This window comes from Diorhabda sublineata, chromosome 11, assembly GCF_026230105.1.
Source record: "Diorhabda sublineata isolate icDioSubl1.1 chromosome 11, icDioSubl1.1, whole genome shotgun sequence".
Classification (NCBI taxonomy): domain Eukaryota; kingdom Metazoa; phylum Arthropoda; class Insecta; order Coleoptera; family Chrysomelidae; genus Diorhabda; species Diorhabda sublineata.
In genome coordinates, this window is record NC_079484.1 from 5,320,699 (window position 1) to 5,343,909 (window position 23,211).

Here is a 23,211-nt window from a genome sequence, read left to right on the forward strand (position 1 = left end):
TATACGAGGGTAGCTTTTTTCTTCTTCTTCTTCCGATCACCGTTGGCCCCAAAAATGCAGCAGGTAATTGGTTTTTCATAGTAGCGAATTTTCCCGGTTGAAAAGATCTGTTACTGGCGGTTCCAACAGGTCATTTCTCATTGAGTTTCAGTCATACAAACATAGCTCTCCAGGAAGTATTAATTGCGAGTTCTTATTCGTTTCTTGTAGAGAGAAGGGGAAAATGTAGCGGAAATTCCTCGAAGAGTCAAGTTTATATCGACACCTTTATGAGTGATGGCGTTGATCATGAATCTTGTCGAAATTTTAAAGAACTGATTTTCATGCCATGTATATTGTTACTAAACAATTGCGCCACAGAAAATTTTGCGCTCTCTGGGTCACGACTATGTTGACTGATAACCACAGAACTCGCCAAACGGGGGGTGCAGTTTAGTAGTTTCCTGACTGTATCACTACTGATAGAGATTTTTTGAAATCCATTGTGATAGGTGATGAGAAATGTATTTTGTATGACACGTCCGAAACGAAACGATAAGCACAACAATGGATGTACGGAAATTTTCTAACGAGACCCACAAAATTATAAGAAACCTTCGACAGCCGTATGATAATGGTAACTGTTTTTTGGGACCTAAAAGAGGTATTCCTTATGGAGTTTATGCAGCCTGGAGCAACAATCAATGAAGATTCATATTGTGAAACTTTACGACGCTTATGGAGAGCTATTCAAACGGAACGAACAGGTATGCTGACTTTTGGACAATGACCATACCGTAGCCTTCGTGCAACCTAACAATTCCTTTAGCAATTTGAATGAGACATTTTCGAATAACCGCCAACATTTTTTTCATTCTTAAGTTTATTTTTATGTTTAAACTGGACCGTAGAATTAGATGTGCAAATTTTTATGGCAAATAGTTCATGGGTTTGTTTCTACAAGACTTTGTTGGTAAGTTAGGTTAGATAATCTACCTAATGGACGGTCCATAATCTGAAGTTTTACCATTTTTATTTCTCTTAGCTATTATAGATTCTGCTATTTTTTATTTATTATGCATTGAACTGAACTGATATGAGATTTTTTTATTTTAAAATGTACCTAATTTTTGTTTGATTCGATACATAGTATAATTTACTAATAAATTGAAAGAAATTAATTTAAATATATATTAACTTTATTAGTCATCATCGTTAGTAATATTCAAGGTTAACCAACATTTTTATCCACTAGAGGTGTTCGAAAACCTAATTATGTATTCATTTTGAATCCACAGTAAAATAATATAGAAACCAAAATAAACAAACGCAACGTAAATAATTATTACAATAACGGCGGCCATCCAGTACCACAATCACAAGTACCCCTCTACAAAATACCTTAACAGCGGTACCTCCGCGTCTCAAGCGAAAATAACCCATATCGGACAATGATATACCGATGTTAACCGTAAGTTTCTCTTGAAAATGACTCACACAGGTAAAACGCAACAAGTCGGATAGTCAGGTCACCGAAAGATACCTAGTTACACCTGTTACGTGGAACCCTTATCGTACTCAATATTTGACATGTGAGGTGCTAAAATTAATTTTTAATTTCTTTAGTTTTTAACATCACACGAAAATGTGGCGGTATTGTACGTTATTATTGTGTTTTTTTGTTGTTTCTATTGAAAGTCAAGGATTGGCGGCTACGACAACTGTTAAATGCGGTGAAAAAGTATGTAACTTGTATGAATACTGTTCGAAATTTGACGGATCGTGTCAATTATGTAGTGATATTTGCAATAGTACCCATCATAATTTCGATAAGTATCAATGCGAAGAAAGATGTCAAAGTAAGTAAAGAAATTTCTTAATCATTTGAAATCAATATAAGATGGATAATAATAATAAGCTATGAATTACGAAATATGTTAATGTGAAAATAATTGCGATACGTTAATAGTAAACCATTAAAAAATTGAAAAGTTTCGAAATATTTAGAACTAAGATAAAATAAAACTCAATAGAGATTTTCTCCTCTCCAGTATCACTATTTTTTCTTCACTCATTATAGAACTGATTTTAAAACATTTTAATCATTTAGTCATTTATCCATCTGTGATTTGATACCTTTATAGTGACGGACGCTAGTTACTTAATTCGGCCAAATAATCGATAGATGACCTTTTGGTGAAGTATATTCGGCCAGAGAAATTTGGAATACAATATTTGTACGTGTAAACTTTCCCTAGTCAGCATAAGTGAACCCACCAGTGCACAACCGACTATTTTCAACTCTTCTTTGATTTAACTCCTTGGTCTCGTCTCTTTCGGTCTCGAAAAAAGAGACCTGGGCGAGTTCCTTCACCAGCTTCAAGATCTTAGAGCTCCCAGGAATGGAACCTAACCTAATTAAGAATTTCCTAATAGTATAAATCAAAATGTACCGATTTAGTGAAACCCATTGTGTCTTATTCGTTTTCGGATACTTACCTGCCCCCTGTACTCATGTAGCTGGGACACTTTTTGGCCGAATTTACCAATGAATTAAGAGTGACCTTTGTGAAACTGTATGTCAGGTGATAACTTTGGTCGAATTTAAATCACTAGTTACTTAATTCGGCCAGATAATCGATAGATAACCTTTTGGTGAAGTATATTCGGCCAGAGAAATTTGGAATGCAATATTTGTACATGTAAACTTTCCCTAGTCAGCATAAGTGAATCCATAGTGCATCAACGACCATTTTGATCTCTTCTTTAACTTAACTCCTGGGTTTCGTCCCTTTCGGTCTCGAAAAAAGAGACCTGGGCGAGTTCCTTCGCCAGCTTCAAGATCTTAGAGCTCCCAGGAATGGAACCTAATCTAATTGAGAATTTCCTAATGGTATAAATTAAAGTGTACCGATTTAGTGAAACCCATTGTGTCTTATTCGTTTTCGGATACTTACCTGCCCCCTGTACTCATGTAGCTGGGACACTTTTTGACCGAATTTACCAATGAATTTAGAGTGACCTTTGTGAAACTGTATGTCAGATGATAACTTTGGTTGAATTTACATCGCTAGTTACTTAATTCGGCCAGATAATCGATAGATGACCTTTTGGTGAAGTATATTCGGCCAGAGAAATTTGGAATGCAATATTTGTACATGTAAACTTTCCCTAGTCAGCATAAGTGAATCCATAGTGCATCAACGACCATTTTGATCTCTTCTTTAACTTAACTCCTGGGTTTCGTCCCTTTCGGTCTCGAAAAAAGAGACCTGGGCGAGTTCCTTCGCCAGCTTCAAGATCTTAGAGCTCCCAGGAATGGAACCTAATCTAATTGAGAATTTCCTAATGGTATAAATTAAAGTGTACCGATTTAGTGAAACCCATTGTGTCTTATTCGTTTTCGGATACTTACCTGCCCCCTGTACTCATGTAGCTGGGACACTTTTTGACCGAATTTACCAATGAATTTAGAGTGACCTTTGTGAAACTGTATGTCAGATGATAACTTTGGTTGAATTTACATCGCTAGTTACTTAATTCGGCCAGATAATCGATAGATGACCTTTTGGTGAAGTATATTCGGCCAGAGAAATTTGGAATGCAATATTTGTACATGTAAACTTTCCCTAGTCAGCATAAGTGAATCCATAGTGCATCAACGACCATTTTGATCTCTTCTTTAACTTAACTCCTGGGTTTCGTCCCTTTCGGTCTCGAAAAAAGAGACCTGGGCGAGTTCCTTCACCAGCTTCAAGATCTTAGAGCTCCCAGGAATGGAACCTAATCTAATTGAGAATTTCCTAATGGTATAAATTAAAGTGTACCGATTTAGTGAAACCCATTGTGTCTTATTCGTTTTCGGATACTTACCTGCCCCCTGTACTCATGTAGCTGGGACACTTTCCGACCGAATTTACCAATGAATTAAGAGTGACCTTTGTGAAACTGTATGTCAGGTGATAACTTTGGTCGAATTTACATCACTAGTTACTTAATTCGGCCAGATAATCGATAGATAACCTTTTGGTGAAGTATATTCGGCCAGAGAAATTTGGAATGCAATATTTGTACATGTAAACTTTCCCTAGTCAGCATAAGTGAATCCATAGTGCATCAACGACCATTTTGATCTCTTCTTTAACTTAACTCCTGGGTTTCGTCCCTTTCGGTCTCGAAAAAAGAGACCTGGGCGAGTTCCTTCACCAGCTTCAAGATCTCAGAGCTCCCAGGAATGGAACCTAACCTAATTAAGAATTTCCTAATAGTATAAATCAAAATGTACCGATTTAGTGAAACCCATTGTGTCTTATTCATTTTCGGATACTTACCTGCCCCCTGTACTCATGTAGCTGGGACACTTTTTGGCCGAATTTACCAATGAATTAAGAGTGACCTTTGTGAAACTGTATGTCAGGTGATAACTTTGGTCGAATTTAAATCACTAGTTACTTAATTCGGCCAGATAATCGATAGATAACCTTTTGGTGAAGTATATTCGGCCAGAGAAATTTGGAATGCAATATTTGTACATGTAAACTTTCCCTAGTCAGCATAAGTGAATCCATAGTGCATCAACGACCATTTTGATCTCTTCTTTAACTTAACTCCTGGGTTTCGTCCCTTTCGGTCTCGAGAAAAGAGACCTACTGGGTCTCTCCACCAGCTTCAAGATTTTAGAGATACCAGGAATGGAACCTAACCTAACTTAACTAGTTCTTCTTGAGAATTCCCTAATGGTATAAATTAAAGTGTACCGATTTAGTAAAACCCATTGTATCTTATTCGTTTTCGGATACTTTTGCTTTATAAGATGCATAGAAATAAGATTTATCTCACTATTTTCTATGAAGTAATTCTACTAGAAGCTATAATGAGATTGAGACATGTTGAAATTGTATTTTGGGAAAATAAAATATGTTATGGCATATGTAATAACTAAGTAAGAAGCTAGAAGAAACTGATAAAACATACGAGAGTAAAAGGGAAGACAAAGCAGACGCTAAAGAAGATCTTACTTGAAACTGTTTTATGCGACACGAAGCGATTGGTAACAGATTACTTTCTGTGAATTTAAAAAAATAAAGAGTTTACCGATACCGTTCACCACATTACAACATCTTCCGACACTTATGGTTGGCAGAACCGAAATATTAATCTGGCTATAATATTATTCATTATTCATAGAAGACAGCAATTAAGGTAACTGACCAGAAACTCCCTGGACATACGCGTTTGAAATATAACAGTTATCATGCAAAAATTGCAGGATCCAACAAATTGATGGAAGTTAGAAAATTATGTTTCTACATGACTGGTTTCAATTCGTTTGGATGTTTTGCATTTTCAACATTACTAAAAAATATTTTAGTGAAAAGAACTTCTGACACTAGTCAGTTGAGTTAAGGCTTGATATAAAGTGGATGATATTCACAAAAGAGTTTGAAACGGCACGATAAGCAGCTATTTATACACTTCTGCTCGAATTTCCCATAGATCTTAACTAATGATTTTGAATGGGGATCAATGGTATCTCATAAGACACCCATCTAGACTATTTATAATATTTGAGTTTACTAAACCGGAGTCCATTACAATTTTTTCAAAGTTTGAGTATTGAATTTGAAACTCGTATGCGGTAATATATAAATTGAATATATTTCCTATTTCTACATACCCAATCTATATATAGAATAACAGTTTCAGCATTTACAATATCAGTTATAGATCGCATCTAATTGTGAGAGAAAGTTGATAAGAATATTCGTTGTTTTAAATAGACAATCTATTTTATTACATGGAATGTTCCTAGTAAATCCTCCCTGTCGACGAATTCTGCAAACGCCCACTATATTTCATAATCAAAAATTACTTCTCATGTATGTCAGCATTTGTTGTGTCCATTAGTTTTATCGAAGGTAAACAGATAATATGTAAAAGATGTTAAAAATTTTTTGATGTCAATGGTGTTTTCTATTCTTAGTACCATACTTATCAACATGTTATTGTTGTTACTTCGATATCACCTGTAAAGAATTACCGGCAAAAGTGTCATTGATGATCTTAATTATATTTTCAAGACAAGGATCACAATTAATGTTTTTATTTTTTAATTACTTATTGATTGTTCTCTAATAATAATAACAAGAAAACGCACCTAAGAAAAATAATAACAAATTATTAATAATGAATAAAATGGAGAAATATTTTATAATACTAAGGTCTGGGTTTATTTGAAATGATTACTAGTGGTACGCGTGGTCAGTTAAAGCAGCTTGGGATTCTCTTAACCAAAATTACTAGACATAAACGATGATTCATTTAGATGTACGATCAAATAGATTTTATAAGAATCTGAAATCCTTGGAACGGAGTCGAATAGAAGAAAGTTTACAGATAAAAATGGGAAATCCATCTATTATATAGAAGATCTAGACATTTTGAGCAATATAGATTTAATAGTACTCTGTTTAGTTTAATAACATCTAGCCCATTTTTTTGGTAGTCTATCTAATGACTTCTGTGAGTTTGATTTTTGATTTTTTGTCCAGCATTATTTGAACATTATTTTTCCAATCTCGTTCATGTTCTCTAATACATGTCACTCTTTTCAGCTTACTTACACGATATTCGATATGTGAAACTAGATGGTGGTGTATCTGGAAACGAAGACCTCAAAGGTTTGTATTTTTATTTTTAATATTATTAGATACTTTAGAACACATTAAGCATCAACAATCAGAGCTGCTTTCTCATTCTTATAACTGAAACTATCACCAATTCCTTTTATTATTCGTTAAAATCACTTTGAATAAATGAAATTATCGTTTTAGCCTCGTGAGTATTAAAATTTGAAGTACGGACTTTTCCTAGTAAATTAATTATGTTTATCCTTTTCCGGGAAAATGTATTTTTTATGTTTTCAAAACATTCCTTCAATAAAAAAAATTCTTCTTGTAAGAATATGTTCATGTTCTGCTCGCAAAAGAAAACAATTTCCAGTCAGAACATCGATTTACATTTAGTTATAAGAACTAAGAGCAATAACAATAAAAGCTGCTTTATCGTTCTTATAACCATTACTAATTACTTTTCTATTCATCAAAAACCACTTATAATTCATCTAATTATTGATTCATCCTTGTAAGTATTTAAATTTGAACTATGTATTTTCCTATTAAATTAATTATGTTTATTCATTTGCGAGGAAAAGAAGTTTTTTGAATGTTCTCAACAAATTCCTTCAATATGATAAATTCTTCTTCTAAGAACATGTTTTCATGTTCTTCTTGCAGTAAAAAACAATTTCCAGCCGCTAGATATTTATTGGGTCTTGTCAGAACATTGATTTGCACTTTTTTATAAGAACTAAAAGCAATAACAATAAGAGCTGCTTCATCGTTCTTATAACCATTACTAATTACTTTTCTATCCATCAAAAACCACACCAAATGAATTATTTATATAACCTCGTAATTCTTATGGAGTTTCTTTTATACATCAACAACTTACACCTCTTTTAACTCTCCAATCCATTCGCGACAAACGGTAGGAAAAAAACATAGCAACCCCAGTCGTGCAAGAAAATTATTCCTATATCAGAGCCATGCACAAAAGACTTATCCCCCACGTCAAATTCCAATACAAACCAATACCACAGTTTCAGCTGAACATTTTGAACCGTTCAGTTGGAGCTGAACGTGTGGAGCTGCCCTAAAACTTTCCTAAATTTTCTCTTCGTAAAATATTTGTTTACTTTGTTTGGGGAGATTACGTCATTAATGAAATATTTTGTTCGTTGAATATTCTATTTTTTTTTTTTTTTTGATTGGATCTATATGAGATTAATTGTGAATCTATTTTAGCAACCGTAAAGCAGCTTTCGAATATGGTAACAGTAACTCTGACATTAGTATGTCTTCTGCTAGTGGTTCTTGCGTTTTTCCTCTGTTTCCAGTTCTACAGATGGAAAGAAAAAAAGAACATAACATTCGCATCTCTAAAGGATAAACTTTTTGGAAAAAAGGTACGTATTGTTAGACGAGAATACAATATTTATATTTCCATTTATAAAAAAACAAATAATATTTATCTCTCTAGTTAGAATGTTATCTCATGATTTGAATATTTGTATTGAACTTAGTAGATACTACTTACGAGGTGCCATCGATTATTGTATAAATGATTTATCAAAAATAAAGTGGAGAAGCTACATTCGTTATTGGTACTCTATCGTGTCCCTCTCAGTGTCAGCAATCATCTAAAACTGATTCTACATTTTTTATAATAGAGAAAAGGCAAAAAAAAACTTGATAGAAAATCTGGTAAATTAGACGAATGTTAATAGCCAAGAAAAAGAAAAACATTCGGGACTTGTAGCACGTTGTTTCCATAATGAAAATTGTTAGATCATTTTCCATGTGTCTTTCTTCACACATCATTTCGCAAATTCTCTACTACATCCTTGTGATATTTGTTGGCTAATATTTTTCCACTTGCAAGTACCTTGTTGCACATTTTCATCTGTTTTTGATATCTAAAAACGACTCAACCGATCCTGAACTAACTCATTCCTACTCTATTTGCAGCGATCTCGTTGCGCGTCTGCAACGAATTCGCTGCGCGCCTGCTGAGCCTTGAAGGCGCTCGCAATCCGCTAGCATTTTATAAGGCTCTAAATATGAGTTTTCAATTCGGCATCTAGCACTAATAATTTTATGTGAAATACAGATTATTTTCTAACGAAAAATTAACCTTCGTTTCATATCCAACAGTTACATAATATTCAATACAATGATGGCATTTCTACACTTAAATCGAATTCCACAGATTGAATTGAAAAATTACCGAATACCAGAAAAAAATTTCATCCTGCGGTGAATCTAACGGCGAAAAACGATAAATCTGATAACAACGACACCAATTCCCTGAAAAAAATTCAAAATATTCAACCTTCTACATTGTCTTTTATGAATATAAATGATGAATCGGTGGTTTTGTTGGGAAATTGTTCCAGAAATGAGTGGGAAAATCCAGGTGAAAGCTTTAGAGACAGAGGTGGAATCGACCTAATGTGCTGTGTTGTCTAATTGGTTAATTCAATAGGCAATATCGTACACGATTAAGTTGTACGTAAATAATACTTTCCTTATATGAAATATTCAGAATATTCATGAAGAATAAATTTAATTCTTTCGCCTTTTTATCTGTTTTTCGTAAATATTCTTGATTTTAGGTCCCTATTGATAAAAAATCAATTCAAAATAACAGGTAAAAATTGACGTTTTGACATATTTCGGTCATTATCAAAATATTTTCTAACTGGGACGAAAGTAGGATGAACAATTAATATTAAAATAAAAGCCACAAGCTTTTAACGAAACAAAATGAAATTTAAAAGGGAAAAAAGAGTTTTTAGCCTAATATATATAGGAAAGTCATAAAAAAAGAACTGTGACTATTTTTTAATATATTCTCCATTCATTTCCACACAGAACGTCTGAGTAAACCTTCTAAACCACTATGAGAAAATATGATACATCTTTGGAGTAAAAATTTTCGTACATGTTTAATTTCATCGTCGCTTTTCCCCATAACTCGGTCTTCAGCTCTGCGAACCAAAAATAGTCGGATGGGACCAGGTCTGAGCTATATGGTGGGTGTTTAATCTCAGAGGAACCATATTCGTATACAGTAAGTGAAGCAATGAAATGTATTGAAGCAGCAAGTTGATACTTTGTGTAAAGATTGTTGAGACTTCTCATTGAAGCCAAGACTTCTACCTTTCATTTGGACCGCACTACGTACATATAAAAGACAAGGACTGGAGGTTATCTGAGGAAACAGTGCAAGAGTTGCAGATACCAAAGATAAACTAACAAAATTAGCTATCAAATCAAATCCCTGGTGTTTCAGCTTCTAATACCAAATACACCGATAGTAAAGTTCATTCAGAGCGACATGATCATAATTTCTAGCCTTAAAAAAATAATTTATCACATTTGGATCGGTTAAATGTGATTCAATTAATTTTACCACAGCTGTGTGACATTGGCTGAAAGAATAATTGGTTAAATAACTTCAGATTTGTCATAAGTGTTTCTAGATCCTAATGCAGACCTGTTAAAACTACTGCTCTTTGTTGGGGCAATTTTTCATTCCCAAAGCACAATGGAATATTGGAAGATTTATGGTTGAATAGATTAAATTGCAATGTACATATGACATATTTTGTTAAGTGTAATTAGAATTTAATTAAATCTGCTAAAGATCTTAAATTACCATTTGAAATTGCTCGCTGTTTCCATTTCAAACTTTACGAATATTCGTAAACATAGATAAAAACTTAATTCATTGAATATATTGAAATAATGCATCAAAAAACAAATAGTAAAAAAAAATGAATAACTTACCTACGCGCTCTTAGTATTTGGAGAATAAATAGATCCAAAATGAGTTTGAAGAAAGAACCAATCTAACTTTCGCCTATCTCCCTTTCCTGGCATTAAAACATCAGTCCCTTCGGGGATTTTTTGCTCTCAACACTCGCGAGATTAGAAGAATGCTTTGTTACACTGATTTTCATGTTCGCTTTTTTTGAACGCATTTGCATACTGTTAGATTGATGACACATTTAGATGAAAATCGTACGAAATTTTGAAATTATTTTAGAATAATATGAAGTGATAATTATATGATGAGGAAAGTTGCTAAGAAAATCATTATTAGAATCTAAAGGGAGAAAGACATGGCTAAGCAAATGTGGAAAGTGCAAAAATATTGATGATACTGTATGGTTGTTTCCACTTTGAGCTGTTTCATGATCTGGTAATAAAAATTTACCATAATTCGGCAATCTTTCTTATATGAAAATTATACAACTAATTCGCTTATAATAGAACATCTTTGCTTTTCATTTATAACTATTGTTGTCAATTATTTCCACTAGTTTATTGCTAAAAATATAATGAATTTTGGAATTCACAGACTAAAGGTAAACTGTTTACCTTCAGTAGAGACTGAAGAGGATACCTTAGTTATCGAAACGCGCGTCAGACAGTGTAATTGTGAGTGTTGGTTTAGTGGTGGTGTAAACAGTCTATTCAGTTTGAAATTTCTTAGACAAAATTTCAAGAAGTTTCTCAGGTACAAACAGTGATAGTTTGGCTCCTTCTCTGAACCAATTGCAATAAAATATTGAGTAAAATGACTCTTTTTAGGTTGACACATTTTTCCAAATTCTTGAATTCTTGAAGACCGTCATTACCAAATGCTTTGCCGCGCAAGTGTTTTTTAAATAATCACTACTGGCCAAATCTGAACAATAGGGCGGATTGTGATTCTCAAATAATCTAATAAACTTACGCTTCAATATCCCAAAATAACTTTAGGATCAATTTTCCTGCTGAAGGTTGCATTTTCAATAGTCGGTTGTGAATCTCGCTTTGAACTCATTAATCTGTTTATTGCTCTTTGTATCATAGTGTTGGAATAATGACTAATCAATTGTTTCTAATTCTTATTTACTGCGTTAACAGGCTTAGATGCAACTTTTCTTAGATGTTCTCATGTTTATTTACCTTTCCAATGTTTATCTTGAATGAACCAAGCTTTGGATTCTAAAATTACTACATTTGTAAATTTTCAAATATAATAAAGAAAATATTATCTTTTTATATAAAAATACCAGAGATTTAGTTGATGGTCATATTATTATTTATCATATTATTTATTGGTGAAAATTTTCAAATAAAATGACAATGTAAAAGAAGAAAATGCAATTTATTGAATTACATATTACACGCTATAAATTTTATAGATAAAAATATGAATATAAATAAGTTTAAAGTAAACCAGGTAACACAAACAAAACCCTAAAACTTCAGCGTTGATTAAATCCTAATAATTACAATTTTCTAACACCAATTTGGATAAAGAATACTTTTTAGTTAGAATAGAAATATTACAATATTTCCAGGTATGAAATTTGGAACATAATTTATGCAATGCTTATAAAAGGTACGCATACTTTGACCTTGGCATAATTCTGTAAATATTTTCGACAACCGACAATTCAAAGTTATCTCAAATATTTAATTACATAGTCACATATTAAATCAGAGTACACTGTTTGTGGAACTTAAATTTACGAAGCGAACTAGTCGAAAAATTAAGTTGAAAATATACCAAGAAATAATAAATCTGTAACGCCATCACTATATATTCAATAAAATTTTGAAAAACTAAGAAATCTTTGTATACGAGGGTAATTTTTCAAGAAAAAAACCTTTTAAAATAAAGAATCACATTTTTTTCATTATTGTCATCATTTTTCAAGAGATTTTCATAAATTTTTCAAATTTTGGAAAGTCTAATAGCGTTGAGTGAGACTTATATGCAAGTATCGTCATAAATTCTATGTCTTTAGTCTTCATTCATAACATCAATCTGTAAAGATTGTTCTCCATAATTAGAATTTTTCCTTTCTTCGTTAAAAAGTCTACAGCATTTACACACCATCATTCATTTCATATTCAACTTTAACATCGACGAGTAACTAGTGCCCACCAACAATAAGAGAATTTTTTGAATCTAAAAAACGAATTCACTCACGTTCTTTCTCATAAAACGACTCTGAGATACTGAGAAAATTGTAAACGTTCTCACTACAACGACACTTACAATAATTACGCTGTCTGACGCGCGTTTCGATAACTAAGTCATCATCTTCAGAGATTGGAGGTAAACTATGAATATCATGAACGGTTCCAGAATTTCCAGCTTACTTGTGTATTGGGTTTCCCAAGAATCCTGGAATAGGTTCAAAATGAAGCTCGGAAGGAAATCTTAAAATTCTGATGTTTCTTATTTCTCAAAAGCAAGCAAGTTTGAAATTTAAAACTCTGAACTCGATTGAAACTTATGTTTTTGTTCTGTTTTAAAATTTGGTGTACAGATTATTGATGCAAAACGACATATTTCAACATTACGAAGTTAAATGGATCACTATGTATAAATAGAAACTGTTATTAAAGCCATTGATCAATAAATCCAAGAATCTGGTGTAAAAAAAAAACAGAATAGACAAATTTCGTTTCCTGAAATAGCTGGTTATCTTAAAATTATTCTTATTTCTCAAAAGAAAAGCACTGTTCATGAAACTTCCAAATTTACAAACTTTCCTCTAAAACTTATGTTTTTATTATATTTTCAATACTATTAATCAGATAATTGATGAGAATCGACATATTTTGACATTCCTAAATCAGATGGCACGGATTTTTTTCTATAAATCACTCTATATAAACAGAAACTCTTTAATGAAAGGTCTATTGAAAAAAAAAACAAATTTAATAGACAAATTTCATTTTAGTCGTCGTTATAAATTTGATTAATATTTCTTGTCTGGAGCATTATAGACAAAAGTCATTAGGGGACAGTTTTGGAAAATAAAGTGTACAAAATTAGAATGCTATTTGCAGGGCCGGATTAAGATTTATAAGGCCCGGGGCTAAAATAATGACGGGGCCCCCTTAAGGAATTCGAAAACCCGGAAAAATTCACAAAATAATATCAATACGTTAGATTTGTGGTATCAACACATCAAAAAATACAGAATGATTTCCAAATGATGGGGCCTTCTTTGACCTGGGGCCCGATGCTATAGCCCCCCCAAGCCCCTAGCTTAATCCGGCCCTGGGTATTTGATTTTTTTCAAATAAATCTATCGATCGATGGTATATGAGTCTACATAAAGTGCAAAAATAGGTTTTTCTATTAAAATTTCAACATTCTAAGAGTACAAATGACTAAAAAATCTTCTATAATCTCAAGAATTTGAGTATTGAAACTGACATATAGTAAATTCATTTAAACAACAATGACCCAGTTGTAAAATATTTATTTGTACAAAATATTATATCACCATGAGTGTATGAGTTAAGAATTGATTGTGTAGGTGGTTTTCACAAGCATAATAAATAATTTTAATCTATTCAGGAAGACAAAGCTGCATTTTTATATTTATATGAGTTGATTTTACACTTAAAGCTATGAAAAATAATATTAAATAAAATATGTAGTTATTAAAATTTTCTGTTACATCATTTTTGACATTTGCAATAAACGTTGGAAATTTTGAATCCAACGAATCTCGTAGAATTTATAAAAAAACGAAAAATATCAGTTTCTTATTTTTGTAAATCATATCTGCAAGCTGTAAGGTGAAAATTGTATTTCTGAGATATTATTCTGTAGATCTACTGAAACTAAAAGTGTGTCTAATAATTTGACTTCGAGTATAGCTGCTACATATTTTTATATATTTTATATTAATCAGATTATAAAGAAAATATATACACCTACGAACTTATGATTTATTTATAAATATCATAACTGTTCAAAATATATGTATTTTTTCAATTTTTCAGACCGGTGACGTGAATACAGCAGCAACAAACAACGTACCTGAACCGTCGTTTAAGAAGGGGGGAGATCTAAGACTGGACATCACGTCCAACGCATCACATTCAGATCATAGTCCTGTCACTTTATCCACATCTATCAGCAGACGTCCAGCTGAAGACAGCACACTTGATTACGCTTACGACAACCACGGTATGACTCCTGCATCACGGTGAAACAGTCCATAGTTTCTAAATCTTAAAATATACGTTAAGAAGCCGAACGGGAACTCCTTCGATATGGATTCACCTAAATTTATAAGCAATAACAATGATGATATTAATCTCAAAATAATTTTGAACTGTTGACGCAATCCTTTGTAATTTTTTTTTGTATAAATCCATATTAAAACATTGCGCATTTTATACCTCTACGAAGAAAACGAATTCGCCCGTGAAAAGGCGGCGGTAGTTGTGGTGAAATATCTCACAATATCCATGCAGACCCGACCTGTTCGAACCATCACATGTAGGTTTCAGTTGTTTTAATATCGAACTTTCTTTCAAAGGTTTTATTCTATTTTTTGTTTCCGCTTTTATGAAATGAACCCTTTTTATAGTGTGCTCCTTCTCCTCTTGTGAAAACTTTTTCCTATGTACTGGTAAAGTTGCTGGTGGTCGCCGTGCAGAAAGCAGGTCGGAGCTGTAGTAGTTTTTTCCTGGTCCGTTCAAGAGTATAATATGCGCGATCCTTAATGTAATGTCACTTATAAATTATTCATTTTTTTATAAAAAATTAATTTTTGTTGATGGAGATTTATTGATAATTTCGTATTTATATCATAGTAAATGAATAAAACAGAATCAAGACAAATTCATACGTACCCTGCACACCAGAGAGCGTTGGTAGTTCGATTTCGATAAAATCTCCTAGTCAGCGACTGTAGATTGTTGTTATAAAAATTTGATGAAAACCGCCCATATATATGTTCAAAATAAGCACAAAATTCAAAAAATATTCAATTTTGTATTTAAAAGAATACAATTTATCTACATTTATTTAAAAAGATCCACTACAAAAGTGGAATTTTTGCTCAGGTGCTTTCCAAAGTTATTTATGCAAAAATTTTGACTTTTAACTCTTTTAAAAATCTATCGAGGTAACTGGATTACATTTAAAGTTATTTAAATTTGAAAATTCTATACCTATATCAATTTCGAAGTTTTTATTCAAAATTTTCGGAAATTTTCTGGGGCTGCTGTTTTTTATAAAACGGATAATATTAAGTATAATATTTAGTTATGGTGTATTTCATAAGAAAATATTTCTAGCAATAAATACTTTGGACAGTATTTAAAAGTGCCATTCATGTAAAATGTTTTTAACACAATTAAAATTTATTTCATAAAAAATAAATAGAATAAATAATATTCTTGTTGATCAGTATTTTAAAGATCTGTATAATTTATAAAATTGTAGATTTATGTTAAGTAATCTAACCGAATCTTATTCAAAAGATTTAGAACAGTTTAAACCTTCGTATTTTCCAACATAATGAATTCATCACGAGTTTTATGTACTCGAGCTACCTTTTCGTTTACCTAAAATATCCCCGTCCCGAGTTGGCGCATCTTCATCTCAACGGATTAAAAATCAAATTGTAGCGCACCTATTTTGATAAATGTTTGAGCCTTTGCAATAGCAGTACTGTCTTCGACATTAAACTGAAAGCAATTTCTTAATCGCTCCTAAATATTCAGCATTAAAGATTGCCACTTCTAACCAAGTCAACACTGGTTCGGGAGGTGGAGGTACATTCGGCAATTCTTCCCTGTAGAAATGAATCCGTAAAGAACTTTTGAAAAATACATTTTTTATGCTGCTGTTCAGTACATTTACATAAAAAAATTCACATCTAATATGTTCAATTACTCTGTTGCGTTCAAGAGACCCACCTTGACTACATGGAAAATTCTACCTGGTTAAGCCAGAAATCGCATTGAGAAAATTTCGAAACAATGACAACACTACTAAATATGCATGCAATATGCATTTAGCATAGAATCCGTTCCCCAGTAATTACATTGAATGTCACTTTGGAACTACCACCTTTCTCGGGTGTTCAGGATAAGTACTAAACATATACAAGTACCTAAAATCGTACTATTTTCATCCAGAGTAATCAGCTGGCAATAAACTGTGGTACAAAACTCGAAATATCTTTAAAATAAGACTATATATTTACATTGAAGTTAAAAAGAATACATTAGTTCTTATATATTCCATCTTAAGGGAAAACTTTTCCACTATTCTGAACTTATTCTATTAGTTTCCAAAATAGAGACAACACTTTTTTATTTGTATGCTATAGTTTGGTAGATATACGAAAAACTATCATATATTTAGTTGAGAACCGAATACCTGCTCTAAGTTTTACATTTTACTCCAGAAATCTACATTATTTTAGTCCTAATTATTATTTCAGTAAGTGAAATATTTACAAAAAATAGTCGAAATATCCTTGTTTGTAAAAGTGTTTCAAATTATTATAAAAGTTCTGTTATTTCATGTGTACTTCCAAGTTAGATGTATTCTTTGATATAAGATTTTGTACAAGTTAATAGAAAGCCTCGTTGTTGTATCTTTCTAAATTGTTTCTTTCAAGACCTCACTTGTAATATAAAAAATTGATTCGAGTAATCCAAAGTGAGATACACAAAAATGTTATCAATTCAATTAATTCCCATATTTTTCGCTAGTTTATATCCTTAATTTTGTCTGATTTGTCTATAGGTAGAAAAATTTCATTTCAATCGATGTTCCAGATTGCTCGCATTCGATTTCTATTCTTAGTTTCCACTTTACGCATTGTCGCGATCCGATGTAATTCGGATACGGCATACCAAAAAGGCGTTCAAAGAAAATGATTCCATGATAGGAAAAGATTTAGTTTCTAAGGTTTTCAGACGCCCCGCTTCGAATTGGAAATTCAATATGTGTGATATATACGCCTCGGAAGTGTTTCCTTATGAGACATATAATACCATCCCCAAGGAGTGGTTTTGTCTTTTTTATGAATAAAACTGTCGTTTATATTACAAACAAAACATATATGAATATACTACCTTTTTGATTTTAGAAAAACATAGATTTCAGTTGGTAATTAATAATTCTAGGGAAGCACTAGCCAGCTTATCAATACTCTTCCAGAAATGTCGAGACATGAGGAAATATTTCTATGCCTGTGTCATAGATTAAAAGAAAGCTTTCGATCGAGTTAATCATACCATCCTTCTGACATTACTACAGAAAAAAGGTTTGGACAAACAAGACATCGAGTTTATTAGAAATATTTATTGGAACCAAGAAGCAACGGTTAGATATGGACAAACGACATCAGAACTGGTGTGTATAGAAAAGGGTGTACGACAAGGTTGTGTTTTGTCACGTACATATTGAACCAAGCAATAGGCGATGACGAGGATGGAATAAAAATTAACGGCAGGACATTAAGCAACATACGTTATGCGGATGACACGGTTATCATTGTAGACAAGAAACCCTTCAACACCTAATCAACAACCTTTTATGTAACGCAACCTTGAATTTAAACTTAAGCAGAAACATGGAAATTAAAAGTGGATACCATGACCTGATTCGAGGCTTTTGAAATATGGATCTACCGTAAGACTACTAAAAAATCATGGACTCAAGATATACCTAACGAAGTGCTTAGACGTATGGGAAAGGAAAGAGAGTTACTTACAACAATAAAGAGAAGAAAGACCGCTTATCTGGTCCACATATACCGTAAAAACAAGTATGACATACTGAAATAAATAATAGGAGGAAAAATCGTAGGAAAATGTAGTCGCAAACAACATTCATGGTTAAAAACCATACGCGATTAGCCTGGTATGAACACATCATCATTAATTCACACGCAGATGGCACCTGAAGAAGAGAAGAATCAGTCGATATTACGATATTTTGGCGACTAAACTGACTGTATATTTCAAAGACTTATCTCACATACTTAAACAAGCAAATTTAGGTATATATACAGAGTTTTTCCAATTTTTTGCGACCTTCAAAATGATTCAAACCTAAGTAAACAAAATTTATACATGAACAAGCCTGTTAATATCTGGAATACTTCCAGTTTTATCACGTCTCTTTTCACTTAACTAAAGAATAGCTTCTTATTCAGAATCCGATTATGCTATTCTCAGTTTGTCCCGAGTCAAAACTGTCTGTAAAAAAAGTGTATATAAAAACTTCCTCAACATTTCAAAGGACCTTCCAACAGTATCAGGACATCTTCATCCGTGAATAGTGGGAGAATAGAAATTTATCATCTAGAGATAATGTTCGTCTATACTAAAAATATAATCGATGAAAATACTTATTTTCCAAAAATCAATGTCCTTACACGGGGATGTCAAAACTGAACATTTACCAAAGAGAACGTCGATAAAAGGATCATATTCATGAAAAACAAATGTAAAACAAGAAAGTGGTTAAGTGAAAGAGGAAATATCCTTAAACAAAAAACTAACGAAAGAAAAACACATTAATAGAGTGGAGACCGTGGATGTACAAAATGAAGTGGAGGAAACCATAGATATCTTGAAGAGAATTTGAAGATCGCTGAACCAAAATTCTGCCAAATAGAGAATCGTGAAGAATGAAAAGGAAGTTCTGTATTCCAAAACGGATTTTTATATGAAAAAACAACTTGGGTTATTTGGAGACTACTAAAACTTTTCTCCGTTCAAATACGTTTTCCACTGAAATTTTTTAAAAACAAAATGTGAACCGTATTAGTCCAGCAAATAACGTCCCGAACATAACATAGAAATATGAAAATTTTTAGTTTTCCTTGTTGTTTTTCAAATTTAAAGCTGTAGTTAGTTCTATAAATTTACAATATCAGTTTCTGATATTTAGTAGTACTACAGTTTACTTGTGTGAGTGTGAATGTCACAGTTATTTAAATACCAGTAATGTCAATTTTTGGTTGTACTACCTCGTTTAAGCTCTGCCAACCAATATTTCACTATTGTGAACGACGGAGCAGTTATTAGAAAAATCCAATGCATATGTTTTTATGCTCAATCAGAAGTATTGTATCATACAGAATTATCTAAATTTGATATCTTGTGATTCAAATCAATTTTGTACTTAATATTGGAATATAGGAATACACTATTTAATTGATACCACATTGGGATTGATTGGTCAGGCTGTAAACATCAATAATTTTTTAACAACATGCCTTTAAGTAAGATACAGTGTTAATAGTCAGGCTCCGACATAAACAATAATTGTAACATGTCATTAGGCCTGTTATGTTCTTCCTCCCATATTTTAATATTCCTTAGTTCACTTATTGTGGTACAGTAGTCACTTCAGACTTATTTATTCTAACTTCCTACTCCATTCGAAGAATTTATTAAAACCTCAGTGTCGTTGCTAAAACGTCCTATAACTACATTTACCACAAAGTTTACTATATTTACTCTGATTTATTTAATTTTATATGTCTTTTTCTCTTCAATTATCGATAGTAAATAGAGGATGTTTTAGCAACGACTCTGGGGTTTTATTGAATTCTTTGAATAGAGTGAGAGGTCGATAACAAAATAATAATAAATAAGGAATATTTAAGTATTTGAAGAACACAACAGGGTTATTTTGATATGTTTCGTAATAATCTGTAATATTTAGTTAATAATTATTGAAAAAATGTTTTAATTAGTACTTTGACGTTATGTAAAACGTAATTATGTAAGGTAGAAATAAGTATTTTCTAAAATAATTGCCCAATTGGTAGCTCAAATATATCATATTCGATAAATGTTTATCTCAAATAGTTTTTCAATGTTATTAATTAGAATAATAGAATATAGAATAATTGTGACTTCAAACACTCACTTACTCAAAATACAGTCTAATGAAGTTTAAAGTTCAGTAAAATTGAACATTTTGGTGAAAATTGGTATTATTTTTCAATTATATATTATCTTAGAGCGTACCTATGTACTTAATAATTATAATAGAATATATAACTTTCAATAATAAATAACATAACCTTGAAACAATTAGAAATTTACAAATCGTAGTTTCTACATTAAGAACGTGTTATTGACAAATTTTTCTGCTGTTACATACATCAAAATCAATTTTAAAAAATGTATAGCAGTTACTTAGTGTCCAGGCAAAACACAGTATTTATGATAAAGAAATTTTGAAGAAAAATTAGCGATTCAATTGGACTCACAATTACGTTAATATTAATCAAGAATTTATTTCCATACATTACATTCCATTGTTTAATATTTAGGTAATTTCATTGGGAAAAAGCATAACTTAACATGTAGATTATCGTGACATATCTTTGGATAACATTCGAAAAGTTTTTCATACATTTATTAGTATTATTTGTAGAAAAAATCTGACAGCAAATAAGACTAAGTTTTCCAACAGAATTATGATCAATCGATTAGTTTATACTTACATTACATGTCTAAAACTATTCATTATAAAAAATACTGATCCTATCAAGAAGAAAAATGAAGCCAACATTTTGGATTCCTTTAAACTTGGCAGGTAATTCTGGAAACAAGAAAAATATTCAAAACCTGGTTTTTGGACCCAATTTTTATATTCGGAGTAGTAGATTCAGTCATTTGTCGAAATAGTCATCACAAATTACCTTTTTCATTATCAGAATAAACCTTTTGGTCCCAGTTTTCACATGCATAAAACTGGATCCAATTTCCGTCGAAAGAAATTCGAAATAATATTTTTCAAGAAAAATGATCTCATTTTCAAAATTCAGACCTTTAGATATAGTTTTTGTCTAAATATTCACATCACAAATTACCTTATTAACACTTGGACTCAGTTTTAAGAATCACAACTCTGGATCGAGTCTTCCATCACCTTTATCAACATCAGAACAAGCCTCATGATCCCATTTATTTAAATTTAGACCACTGAATCCAATCATTGTCAAAATATTAACCACAAACTACTTTAATTAACACTTAAAAGTCTTTTGGATCCAATGATGACAATCTTCGTCGTATATTTTTTAGAAATGACATATAATAGGATTTTCAAATTGAATGAAAATTACTGTATTTTGTACTTGTTCTTGAAACAATTCTAGGTTCAGTAGCAATGAAGAAATTCTTATAGATTATAGCTTATTTTATATAAATTATATTCCAGACAAAAATATTTGAATCTGATAATGATCCACCACCTGTGGTAGGATTTATTTGTTAATTAGAATCTAAATTGGGAAGTTTAGGGTTTATAAGAATCATTTAACGTTCCCAGATGTACCTGCAACTTTTTTTGAAATATTAATTTCATTTTTATCAATTCTTTCTTTGTTAAACTTGAGTGTATTTTTCTAACATCATCAATATTCTAGTCATAAATATATAATTTTATTATTTGAAAAAAAATCTATTAAATGAATGAATAAAACCTTTTTCTTAGTAAAAACATATAGATCAAGTTTCTCTCATATTTTATTCAATAATATAGCGAGTCCTGGAGAAAACATGAAAATGAATTTCATTTAATTGAATTTAATAAGAATGTCATTCTGTAATCCCTGAGAGAATATAACTTTCGAATGTATGGGAATCAAATTCCCAAAACCACTATTCACAGATAGTGCTCTATTTGTTAAATTCGATAAATATTAAATTAAAGTATATTGGCTATAAAAGCAAATATAATTACAAGCCGCTTGACAAGATGCGATACAACGTGCAATGCAATGCAAGATGTTTCATGTAAGATCTTGATATTATCGGTTTTGTATAGTTTTTAATGCACGTAAGCTGCAATCTAGTTACTTTTGGCATAACAGATTCGTTATTTTCATTGTTAAACTATCTATAAAATATTAGTAAAAATTTGTTTACTTTAACTGTTTAAAGAGACTTGCATGCAACTTCTTGCACGTTGTATTGCATTATGTTTTAACGTTCTAATCGTAGTTAGGCATCTTCCCAATGAAAATTGATATTATTTAAATCTATTATAGTGATAGTTAGCTTAGTTTCCAGTTATTCTCTTCTATTATATAGAAATAATAATATTTGATAATAGTGATTCCTTTATAGTTTGGAAGGATGTTAACATATTTCAGATTTTAGTTGTTTCTTATATAATTATTAACATAACCATCTTCTTCTACTGTAATTTGACAATGCAAGTGTTTTCTCAGTTCAGTTACGAATATTATTATTATTAATATCCAATGAAAGTTGTAGCACTTTCATTTTTTTTATTATATATTAGAGTATTGCAATATATGCTTTAGGCTTAAGTTATGTGATATATCTATTCACTATTTATGAGCTATATATACTATTTAGAAATATTGTTAGTCTTAATTTATCTACTTAGAGACTATAGCCCTTATCGTGACGTCCACTAGCTATTAATTTTTATCTTAATATTATTAACAAGTACTTTTAATCCAATATTTCGTATCATTGTTTTAACTAATATTTTTATGTTGATTTTTTGTGTTTAAATAAACTTTGTTATACTCAATCAGCGTTTAATTACTAATTGCCGATGTCCTCTGATTAGTTAATAAGGCATCTTCAAAGCACTCTAAAATCAGTAGGTAAACTGTAAGGTTTGCCCAAGTGATCCAATGCGTCTGTATCCGGTTAGAAATCCATTGACCAGTCGAATTTCGCACCTATTTGGATAGATAGATTGATTAGCTTGATTAGTGAAGTCCCATCGAACGAGCGGACAATCAAAAATGTAATAGCTACAGGAAAAGTG

General features: G+C 31.5%; 1 protein-coding gene across 1 annotated transcript; it reads left to right on the forward strand.

Annotated features, from left to right (window-relative positions):
• The first annotated feature begins 1,497 nt into the window (after nucleotides 1-1,497).
• Nucleotides 1,498-22,968, forward strand: LOC130450275 (protein grindelwald). Its single transcript, XM_056788593.1, has 4 exons — nucleotides 1,498-1,838; nucleotides 6,594-6,659; nucleotides 7,845-8,005; nucleotides 14,409-22,968. Exons 1-4 carry the CDS (start codon nucleotides 1,625-1,627, stop codon nucleotides 14,616-14,618), a joined length of 651 nt encoding a protein of 216 aa, XP_056644571.1. The 5' UTR covers nucleotides 1,498-1,624; the 3' UTR covers nucleotides 14,619-22,968.
• The last annotated feature ends 243 nt before the right edge of the window (nucleotides 22,969-23,211 follow it).

What these genes read in the sequence shown, in the direction of transcription:
- LOC130450275 (XM_056788593.1), top strand. Translation starts at nt 1,625, where the DNA reads ATGTGGCGGTATTGTACGTTATTATTGTGTTTTTTTGTTGTTTCTATT. An exon ending in ATGCGAAGAAAGATGTCAAA is followed by an intron (nt 1,839 to 6,593) that starts GTAAGTAAAGAA and finishes CACTCTTTTCAG; the next exon opens with CTTACTTACACGATATTCGA. An exon ending in TGGAAACGAAGACCTCAAAG is followed by an intron (nt 6,660 to 7,844) that starts GTTTGTATTTTT and finishes AATCTATTTTAG; the next exon opens with CAACCGTAAAGCAGCTTTCG.